This window comes from Mustela nigripes, chromosome 6 (assembly GCF_022355385.1).
Source record: "Mustela nigripes isolate SB6536 chromosome 6, MUSNIG.SB6536, whole genome shotgun sequence".
Classification (NCBI taxonomy): Eukaryota; Metazoa; Chordata; class Mammalia; order Carnivora; family Mustelidae; genus Mustela; species Mustela nigripes.
This window is the reverse complement of record NC_081562.1, coordinates 87,897,873-87,909,024: the sequence shown is the minus strand read 5'-3', so window position 1 is coordinate 87,909,024 and position 11,152 is coordinate 87,897,873. Positions and strand designations below refer to the sequence as shown.

Below are 11,152 nucleotides of genomic sequence, written 5' to 3'. Positions count from 1 at the left end.
GGAAAGCAAAGCTGAGAAAATACCTACCACAGGCTTTGGCATATAATGGACATTTCACTTTCCCCAAGTTTCAGCAAGTTCCCAGAATGGTGCAGGACAAAAATGGGGTGAAGACTTGGTCAGTACGAGATAGAGGATGTTTTATTGGTCTAGGGAATTTGTGGGAGGTTTAGGTACCGGGCGCTGGGCCAGGGTGGCCCGAGCCATGCTCAAGGCACCTTCTCGGGTGTGGTGCCCACCAATGAATCCGCTGGTGTGGACAAAGATGCAGCCAGGAATCCCACTGACCTGGTCCAGGGCCTCATCCCGAAGACCCCGCCATGGCTCTGGCAGGGGCAGCCTATGAGTGAACAGAAAGAGGAAGCTGCTGGGAGCAAATGGAGGTCTTGAGGAGCAGAGCACAGAAGAAGCCAAGGTGAGCGGCCCCCTCTGATAGGGCTGAAACAGGCCCGAAGGTCTGAGGATGGTCCTCTAGGGCCTTACCGGCTCTGGAATGAATGGGGCTCCTTGGGCACACACTGTATCCGCCACTGTCCAGCCTGGTCAGTGTAGATAACAAAGGCGATGGTGCCCGGTGGGGACAGCCCAGATTCCAGGTGGTAGAGGTGCTCCTTCCAGGGGCATCCACCTTTTGCCAGTTCTACTATCTCCCCACTTGGGTCCACCTGGAAGGGAGGCAGGGCTGGGAGGTGTGGGGTGGAAGCAGGAGCCCCTGCTGACCAGCAGCCCGCCAGCAGTCCCTAAACGACAAACCACAGTGCCTCCTCCCAGGCCTGTACCTGGAATCGCCGGGCCAGGGCTTCTTCCACCAAGGCCCGGGCTGGCAGCCAGCTGTGTTGGTAGAAGTCTAGTCTCTGCAGAAACTCCTCTCGGACTAGGTCCATGGCGCGCTTGAACCCGGCCTGGGAATTGAGGGAATGGTGGGTATCAGAACCATGGTACTGGCCCCAACTTTTGACTTCACTAGAATTGGAGGAGGCAACCACTCTCATTTCCTCCCCCGATGGTTTTACACGCCTCATGGTCTTCCTTGGGGGCTCTCCTTACCTCAGTGTCTTGGTCAGGCTGGTTCCAGGTCGGATTAAGTCGAGCAACCCTGGCACTCAGTGTGGTAGTCAGCACATACCTGGGCTCTCCCTCTTCCCACTGCGAGATCCCATTGTCCACCGCATCCACCTCCTCCACGAAGTTCTCATACATCTAGGGCAGCATCAGGAGTAAATGATCTTGAGGATTCCATTTACATAAAGTTTTACAGATTTCACTAATTTAATTTCCATAAGAGGCCTGTGAGGGTCTCCCAACATTCACTGGGTGAAGAAAGGTGGAACCAGGGAGCTCAGCGGCTTCAGGTTGGATCTGATTATGCTGGGGCAGGCATTCAGATCACCTGACTTCTAACCCAGAGCCCCCTCCGCTACTGCACAAAGCCTGAGTCAAGGCCAGCAGTGTGTGAGGCGGGGTTTCGGACTTCAGAATAAGGAAGGTCTCAAATTCACGAGGGCCTCTGGGGGTGGATCCCGGCGCTGAGAGAGGGTAAGTTTCCAGGTAGGCTGGGATGGCTATTCAGTGTCCTGGTAAATGAGGTACTCAAGGGTCTGGCAAAACATGGGAGGTGGGAGAGTGAGTGCTGGACGAGACACCAGAGCTGGGATGTGGTCCCAAGGAAGCCCATGATGTGCCCTGTGGTGGGAACAGGTGCTGCATCTTCTGAGGTCACAGGAAGGGTAGGACAGTGTCTCAAGAGTCTGGGGGCATGGACGTCTGGGTAGTTCTGTCAGTTGGGCCTCTGCCTTTGGCTCAGGTCATGATCCCAGGGTCCTGGGATCCCTGATTCATTAGGCTCCCTGCTCAGCGAGGAGCCTGCCTCCCTCTCTCTCTGACAAATCTTAAAAAGGCTAGGGGCAGAACCGGTATGGTATAATATCAATGCTTACAGCAAAACTGCTCTGCACATAGGCTTACAACATCAACACATCTGTGGTATGCAGTGGAATGCTCCTCTGGGGGAGAGCTGAAAAAGAAACTCCTTTATGCTCAGCCTCTCTTGGTGTGGACCCCAACCACAGATGTTCAACTGAAACTCGGTATAATTTACTTCAGTTGCTTAGAAGCCCCTCAGCAGGGGGCAGGGGTGGCTCAGTCCACCCTTTAAGTGGGTTAAGTGCCTGCCTTCAGCTCAGGTCATGCCTGAGATTGAGCCTTACATTGGCTTCCCTGCTTAGCAGGGAGTCTGCTTCTCCCTCTTCCTCTGCTGCTCCCCCCATTCATGTACTCTCTCTCAAAAAGTGAAAGTCTAAAAAAAAAAGAAAAAAGGAAGCCCCTTAGCAGATGGGGAAATGGATCTAGGCAGTCTAATAACAGTATTCCAAACGCTCCAATTCAACCATTCGTATTTCATCACTTCTCTGGATCGTACTAATGCCATGTCATAGGGGCAGAAGATAGGCAAGCTAAGACAGAACCGAACTCAGTGGCTTCTGCAAAAACCAGAGTTGACGGAACCTGAACCTTGACTGGTGAACATCATAGGAGCAGGATCAGGTAGGTGTCCTGAGTCCCTGACCTGACATGTGTGCCACAGCCACTCGCCCCATTCCTTCCCTCGCAGGAGCGTGCTGAGCTGCTCACAGGGGATGCTGGTAGAACCTGAGGGTATTTTCATAATCCAACCTGTCCCAGCTGATCTTCCCAATTCATGTGTCCCAGATACGCTTCCCTCTATCTTCAGGCACCCAGAACCTCTAAGCTATGTGTTTTCCCACACAAGCAGCCTCCTCTATTACCACGTTGCTCAATAATCGTTTTTTATGCATGTCAGGTCAAGGAAAGGACCAGGAAACTCTACTCTACGGTTTTCAAAGCCCTTCCCTGAACCTCACCCACTTCTCACAACTACCCTGGGACAGAGGTGAGAGAGATCAGCCATCCCCTGTGAGAAGATGAGCCTGACTGAAGGAGAAGGTGCTGGGCCAGCAATGGGCCAGAAGTCCTGATATGAGGTCCAGTCCTGCGTTCAGTTCCATTCCCAGGTGGTGGAAACGCACTTATGGGTCATCTCTGCCCCTGGGTCCCCACCTTGTCATAGATGGTGCCCACCATGCTGTCCTCTTCACTGGTGCCCAGCAACTGGGCCAGCAGCTTGTGCCCGAAGTGCAGATAGATGAGTCCCGCACTGCTCAGCTTGGTCTGCCACGGCTTTCCAGGAGAGAGGGAGCTCATGGTCTCTGTGAAAGATCTGAGGAGCACAGGGAGGTAGGGCTGAGGCAGAGCTGCCCCAGTTAGCCCACAGCGTGTGCATGTACATGCAGGCATGAGGGAGTGGAGGCTGGAGAACACTCAGGAGTGGGGAGGAGGGTACCCAGCTGTGAGACTTCAGCTTTTCCTTGGGGTTCAACATGGACCTCAGCTTGGAGTCTCTGTTAATGCTTTCATTTGACAATGGTTAATTCAGTGCTTACTACATGCCAGGCTTTGTGTTTTAGGCATTAGCGATTAAAAAAAAAAACCCCTAAGATAGGGGCACCTGGGTGGCTCAGTTGGTTAAGTGTCTGCCTTTGGCTCAGGTCATGATCCCAGGGTCCCGGGATGGAGCCCCGCATCAGGCTCCCTGCTCAGTGGGGAGTCTGCTTCTCCCCCCTCCCTCTGCCTGCTGCTCCCCTCTGCTTGTGCTATCAAATAAATAAATAAATAAATAAATAAATAAATAATCTTTCTTTCCTTTTTTTAAAGATTTTATTTATTTGACAGAGAGAGATCACAAGTAGGCAGAGAGGCAGGCAGAGAGAGAGAGAGGGAAGCAGACTCCCTGTTGAGCAGGGAGCCTGATGCGGGACTCGATCCCAGGACCCTGAGACCATGACCTGAGCCAAAGGCAGCGGCTTAACCCACTGAGCCACCCAGGCACCCCTAAATAAATTTTAAAAATCTTAACCAAATCAAACCCTAAGACAATGGCCCTGCCTTCAAGTTCATCTACTATAGGTAGACAAGCCCATGAACAACCAAGTGAATGTTCTAGCTAGGTTATGAACAAGAGAAAGGGGGACAGGAGGGAGGAGACACTTCAGGTCATTTCTAAAAGATGGATTAGGTGTTTGCCAGCCAGACAAAAGGTCAAGGACAAAAGGCATTCCCGGTAGATGGAATAACATCTCTTAAAATGGCTAAAAGTCAGGTCTCTACATGGAACTGCAAGAAAGGCAGTTTGAGTGTGAGAAGCAGCAAAAAAAAAAAAAAAAAAAAAAGCTAGAAGGGTAAGCAAGGGCCAGATCATGGCAGGCCTTGTCCACCATAGTTTGGAGTTTGGACTTTATTTGTAGGTAGTGGGAGCCACTGAAAGATTTCCAGCAGACAAGTTCATGTGAGAGCACTGTGCCAGTCAGCATGCAGAACAAATGCAAGGTCTCCTGTAGTGGTGCAGGGGAGAGAGGAAAGTAGAAATCTGAATTCACAGTGGCACAAAGAACAGGGAAAGGGTATGACAGTTCTTAGAGGAGAAACTACAGTTGTAATTTCTAAATATCAGTCTATCAGAATCAGCTAGAGAGCTTATTTTTTGCTTTGGTGTTATTACGTACTGAGTAGCTACAAAAAATATTTATAAAATGCTCACAAGATATAAAGACTAATACACAGTAAGCCCCCAGAAAAAAGTTAAAAGCAGCTAAACTAAATTGTTGATGGAAAAGACATATGTGCTAAACTACACAGCAGGATGGGTATGAGAACACAGAATTAAGGATACTGCTTACTTCTGGGGAGAAGGAACCGGGATAGGGAAGAAGTGCTTGCGTACAACACAGAAGTAAGAGTATTGTTCTAGTCAGAGGTTGGGAGATTGGCCTAGGGGTGTTTGTTACATGTTTCATATTCCAAAAGTGTTAAATACATTATGTATCAAATACTGCACAGTTCAAAAACGTATATAAAATCATCAGGAAAAAGGAATCAGTCAATATTGTTACGTGCCACAAAGTGGTCCATTAATGTGAGACCCTCTGCCAGCCATCTGAGTTTGGTGCTGAGGTCACTGGAGCCCTTTCCATGAGCATTTCCAGTGGAGAGATTGGGAGAGGACCAGCTGAATGAATGAATGGGATGAACTGGAGGGGATGTGGAATCAGGGTCAGCTCTGTTTTTGAAGAGAGGCTGAGAAGGGAGGGTAAGATATGAGGCTATAAATACCAGGAGGGTTCCCCCACAGTATCATTTAAGAACATCATATGTACACTTAAGAAAAAGAGGGAAAGGGAGGAAAGTACTTAAGAAGAATTAAAATAAAACATCTTCATACTCTCTATGAGATCACCACTTTAATCAGTGTGGTGTGTATGAGGGAGGGTTTTGTTATTCATCCCTTAGATTTCCAGTAGAAACAATAGGAAGGTGTGTGAAGGAGGCGGCTGGGTGGGTCAGTGGGTTGTGTCAGCCTTCTGCTCCTGGAATTTAGCTCGCTGAGCAGGGAGCCTGCTTCTCCCTCTCCTACTACTCAAGCTCTTTCTCTCTCTCTCAAATAAATACATAAAATCAGAAAGAAAAGAAAGAAAAGCAAACACTGGGGAAGAACGGTGGTGTGAACCCCCAGAGGAGACAGTAACAGACCTCAAAAGGGGTGAACAGAAGGGAACAATGTTTCCTGAACTGGAGGGAGGAAGCTGAGGGTGCTTGGGAATGGCAATCTGAGGATATGCACGCAGGAAAGGCTCGTTCCTTTCAAGAGGAGCTTGCAGGGTCACTTACTGAGGGAGTTTCATGTGGCAGGGGCCTGAGGCGAGAGGAAGAGGGCTGAAATGGTACCGTGGATAATGGGCCACCCTTGGAAAAGAAAGATTTCCCACCTAGCAGTATAAATGAAGTAGAAGACCACGTACATCTGAGTGGTCACCAAGCACCGTCGCCATGTGAGCCCAGCAGTCTGAAGTGGGGCAGCAAGGGCACATGAAAGGACTAATCTGAGCTGGGGTACTAACTGGGGTGAGGACAGTGCTAGTGGGAGAAAAGCTTGACTGAGCCAAGGAAGGCGCACGGCCAGCAGGGAGGCTTGTGAGGACCGCCTGGAAGCCAGGGAGGCCCAAGGTCAGATGGATGGACGCAGAGCAGGGGGAGAGCTGGCAGGATGCAGTCCCATGGGACTCAGGACTTGGTTTTCAAGGAGGAGGCGGGTCCCCTTAGCGGGCACGGACCTCCGCAGTGGATGGCTGCCTTGGAGCACAGAGGACCGTTGAAGTCAAAGGAGCTAAAGAAATGCTATACGAGAACTCACCTCTGGTGATGGTCATACCGGTGTCTCTGAGGATCGTATTCGCCACCCACATCCACCACGATGTCACAAGAAGCCAATTTTTCGGGGTCCCGGGTCCGCACAATCTCTGCATCCTGTAGGGGACACAGGATTGAGGGGACGGCCAGGGTCGTGCAGACAGAGAATGAACGTTAGGTTTCCAGGGGAGTGTACGGAGGGGTGCTCAGATGCGGCCAGCCCGGGCCCCGGGGTCAGTTTCCCTGGACCGGATCGTACTCTGTACTCGGGCAGGAGGCGCAGCAATGCGCACGCCAGGGCCTCATCGCAGTGGAAAGTGCCGTTGTGCGTTCCGATTCGGGGAGGCGCCATAAGGCTGCCGCGGGGTCGCTTGGATGGCGGGGCGGACTCCAGGCTGACCGTCACACCCGGCCGGGCCCGCGGAGGTGGCGGCAGCCGCAGCAGCAGCGGTAGAAGAACGCGCGAGAAGCGCCGGACCATGCAGCCTCCCAGGTTGGGGGGGGGGGGGGGTAAGGTGGGTCGTCGACCCGGAAGAGGAAGCACCCGCGCAGCCTCACTTCCGTCAGGCGGCCGTTCCCATGGCAACCGGCAGGCGGAGGAGAGCGCTCCGCCGGCTTGCTCCAGCTCTTCCAAAGGCCCAGAGTGGAGCCTCCAGGTTCAGCAAGGCATCACCCCTACTGAGCAGGCTCTGGGGAGGGGCACAACATCTCCACCACCGCCCTCCCACCTCACCAGTCCTTTGCTTAATGCAAGAAAAGACCAACATTCTGCCCAGCTGGCACATTTATTAGCATGAAACACGAGACCGGTCTCTTCCCGGGCCTCAGGAAGCCACGCCCACAAAGTCCCAAACTCCCGAAGCAGGGTCCCTCTGCCCCATTTCTGAAATAAGCTCTCAGGCCTTGGCAGTAGCCTGAGTTGCCCCCAGGGCTGTGAGCTGCTGAATCTTCTGGCTCATCATCTCCATGACAGCTGTGGGAAAAAAGAAGAGTCAGATCCTGGTCTGGAGCTTGGGGGAGAACCCAATTCAGGAAATGTGAAAAAACATTTAAAGACAGGTAGACAACCAAGGACAGTTAAAACTTTTAACACAGTGGGGGCGTCTAGGTGGTGTAGTCGGTTGAGCTTCGGGCTCGGTTTAGGCACAGATTGGTCGTGATCTCAGAGTCTTGAAATGGGGCCCCACCTTGGGCTCCCCATTCGGCTTGAGATTCTCTTTTCCTCTGCCCCTCCCCCCACCCTGCTCATGCACTCTAACTCTGAAATAATTAAAAGACAAAACAAAACCAGAACTTTTAACACTGATCCACTGTGGGACACACTCACATGCACACACAGGAAGTGTGTCATGAAATATGATAGTGTGAAAGTGTCAGGAAATATGATAACCACTTAGACATAAAAATGAACAAAATACAGTATTAAATGTGTCAAACATAACTGTAGATAGATTTTTGCCTTCAGAACAGTGATCTCAATCCTGACTATGTAACAGAAAGGCCTGGGGAGGTTTTTTGTTTTTGTTTTCCTAAATATTTTGTTTGACAGAGATCACACGTAGGCAGAGAGGTAGGCGGGGTGAGGGGAGTGGGGGGTGGGCAGTGGGGCTCTATCCCAGGACCCTGGGATCATGACCTGAGCTGAAGGCACAGGCCCAACCCACTAAGTCACCCAGGCACCGTTACCTGGGGAGTTTTTGTTTTTTTTTTTAAGATTTTATTTATTTATTTGACAGAGATCACAAGTAGGCAGAGAGTCAGGCAGAGAGAGAGGAGGAAGCAGGCTCCCTGCTGAGCAGAGAGCCCGATGTGGGACTCGATCCCAGAATCCTGGGATTATGACCTGAGCCGAAGGCAGAGGCTTTAACCCACTGAGCCACCCAGGCGCCCCTACCTGGGGAGTTTTGAAAAAAAAAAAAAACACTGACCCCCTGGAATTTCCCCACCCCCATCCCCAAGTTGATTTAATTGGTTTGGATTGGACTCGGGCTTCCTTTTTAAACCTTCTGGTTATTCTCATGTGTAGCCAGGGCCACAATGACTAGTACTTAGGGTTGTATTTCTTTCTTCTGTGTTCATTTACATATATCATCTCCCCCATTCCATCCCCATTTAGATAGGACACCCCAAGAACAAAGATTATTTCCATCCTCTAAATTTCTCAAGCACCCAACCCAGCAATCTACAAATACTGGGTATGTAATGCACAGAATCTAGAGAATCCATCTAGACACCAAAGAGAAACACATGATTTCAATCTAGCAAAGAGGACACCCTCAGTTGATACTGGACTCCATGTTCTTTATCATGGAAGTAGAAAGGGTGAAGAGGAGCCCTAGACCAACCTTACCCTGTTTCATGGCATGCTTCTCCTGCAGAGCTGGCTGGATTTTCTCCATTTGCTTGGTAAGGAAGTCTATCTTTCTCTTGAAAAAGTCCTTGGCATCGTCAGCTGTCTGAAAAGTCAGAGGTAAATGAAGAGCTAAGAGGAGACCCTATGCTGCACTCTAGGTCTTCCCCTAAACTTCCTTTCCCTGCTCAGATGGGCATCCACGTGGTTGCTTTCCACTCACCTTTTCTACATAGTAGCCTGTTCCCACATCGATGAGTACATGTTCCACATCATGTAGCTTCCCGGGGACATACATCTGAGAAGCAAGGATTAAGGGAAAACTAGCCCAGCAGGAGTGTCATGATTCCCTGTCAGCTAGCCTGCTTGGCTTTCTTTTCTAAAAACCTACAACTCACAAGGACTGAAGAATCTGGAGGCCTTTGAACCATACCTGTACACTCTAAATGGGAAAGGACAGAGAAGTTGGCTCCTTATGGAGACAATGGCAATATGCCAGAACACTCTCTTGCTCTGATCTCATCTCCCATCCTCCAAGCAGTTCTTACAGTTTTTCCCACGAGCCCCTCCAGAAGGACTAAATACAATGATATTTTCCCACTGCTGTAGAGTAGTAAAAGTGAACACCTGGCTTCACTTTCCATCAACATCCCCAATCACGAAATCACTAGCTAATTCCTGATGAATTTAATGCCCACTATTTGGCCAACCCCTACTACCCTACTTCTGTATTTCTTTTTCAGCCTGTCAGCTCTCAGACTACAGCCTACAGATGCCCTAAGGCAATAACTTATTCAAGTGAAACATTGAACGGGTAGCCAAAATCCAGGCTTCTTGGGAACAATAGTTTAGAAATAAGTGTTACATTTAAGCCAAAACTGAAGATTCATAAACAGAGCCCCCTTGTTTCTGTATCTTACTATTCTTCCATCGTTTAGGTCTTCTAAGTTATTAGTAAAAGTCTAAACCCACCTGTTTTGTCTTTGTATTAGAGAATATTCCCAAACCGCAAAGGGAAATAATCACACCTCAATTCTACATATCGCTTTGTGCTCACAAGGCATTAGCTGCATGTTGGCCCCAGACAGGGAGAGGTACAAAGAGTATATAAGAGTATTCTCAGAATCATGGGGACACTCTGTAGTAATCAAAAGTAATCCCATCCTTCCCCACTCCCAGGAAAAGGATGAGAGAGAAAAGGAGAGAGCAGCGTAGCAGTTTCTGTGGAAAGGATACAGAACTCGTCAGTGGGACGAGTAATTCTTTCCCTGTGAAAGCAATTAAGACAAACATCTGGGGAAGGTTAAGACGTTAAAGGGAGTTCCAATATGGCAGAGATAGTAAGAGAGATCTTAAGAACGGAAACAGGGGACAAGAGCAGAGGAATGTCTTGTACATTTCAACTCTAGATGGACAACATGAAAGGGCTCATGTAGCGGTAGACAATATGTAAAGGTTTGGTTTCTCATCTCAGGTAAGGGCAATTGGATTAGAAGTCTGGACGAGAGTAGCCGGCTCACCACATCCCCCAGGTTGCCTTCACGCGCCTACCCCATACCCTCGTTGTTCTTGTTCAGCACGTTCAGACAGTCCTTGGCTTCCACATACTTGGTCTGTACCACCTTGAGCTGGGCAATAGACGTGGACAGGAACTCCACCTCCTACAGAGGACGGAAAATAGGGTCAGTGTCGGGGCTGGAGAGAGAGGGAGGCACTGCCGGGGAGGGGGCCGGTCCTGGGATAGGATGGGAGTTTCGGAGGAGAGGGGAAGCCTCCCAAAGAGGGGAGGAATGGGAGGCGAGGGAGGACGCGTGGGCGGGAGACATGTGAGTCGGGAATGGGGTGTCTCTGCCGCCCGTCCCCACCTGGTCCAGCTGGTTCTTGAGCATTTCTAGCTGCGGCAGGTTCAGCTCGCTGATGTTAACTGACTGCGCCATGTTGGGAAGGAGGACTAACGGAGCGGAAGCTGGCTCGACGAGCAACGCTCTAGCCGCCCTCTGCGCATCTCAATGGCTGAGCCAGGAGGTCTCGCTGCGCCGGACGTCTCTATGGTTCCCCCGCCCGGGAAGGGAAGGTAGAGCTGGAGCTTTTAGGAGACTTACATTGTTTTGGCGAAAGCAGTACATTATTTTTACAAAACCTCCCACACCTACCATAGTCAAATTGGAGCAAACAGGACTCCTACCCTCAGGGAACTTAAAAATCTTAGAAATACCCAGTTCATAACCACAATATTGCAAAGTGATGTATGCTACCCTGTGCGGATGGTATAATCCTAATGAATCACAGGCAAGGAAAAAGCCTGTGAAATTCACGGGTCCGTAGCATCGTTAACGTGGTGCTTTGGGATCACACAGCGGAAAAGTCTGGTGGTGGAGAGAACGATAAGGAGTCACGTTATCAGCCAAGTACGACACAAGGCTTATTAATCAAAACTGTTTTACCGTGTGTTAGATGTGAGGGATAACACGAGAGTGTAAGATAATGTGCTTCCAAGGAATTTAACAGTCTGGTTGGGGAGAGAAAAACCATACATAAACA

The 11,152-nt window shown here is 50.0% G+C and overlaps 2 protein-coding genes across 2 annotated transcripts; both read right to left on the bottom strand.

The window, feature by feature from the left end:
- Window positions 1-123: 123 nt before the first annotated feature.
- On the bottom strand, window positions 124-6,779 carry MYG1 (MYG1 exonuclease). Its single transcript, XM_059403235.1, has 7 exons — window positions 6,521-6,779; window positions 6,266-6,378; window positions 3,079-3,238; window positions 1,048-1,200; window positions 780-902; window positions 484-665; window positions 124-340 (listed from the first exon to the last, which is right to left on the bottom strand). Exons 1-7 carry the CDS (start codon window positions 6,740-6,742, stop codon window positions 142-144), a joined length of 1,152 nt encoding a protein of 383 aa, XP_059259218.1. The 5' UTR covers window positions 6,743-6,779; the 3' UTR covers window positions 124-141.
- A 248-nt stretch (window positions 6,780-7,027) lies between these two features.
- PFDN5 (prefoldin subunit 5) lies at window positions 7,028-10,597 on the bottom strand. The gene is made up of 6 exons (XM_059403236.1): window positions 10,477-10,597; window positions 10,170-10,272; window positions 9,848-9,879; window positions 8,835-8,909; window positions 8,612-8,717; window positions 7,028-7,234 (listed from the first exon to the last, which is right to left on the bottom strand). Exons 1-6 carry the CDS (start codon window positions 10,546-10,548, stop codon window positions 7,158-7,160), a joined length of 465 nt encoding a protein of 154 aa, XP_059259219.1. The 5' UTR covers window positions 10,549-10,597; the 3' UTR covers window positions 7,028-7,157.
- Between the last annotated feature and the right edge of the window lie 555 nt (window positions 10,598-11,152).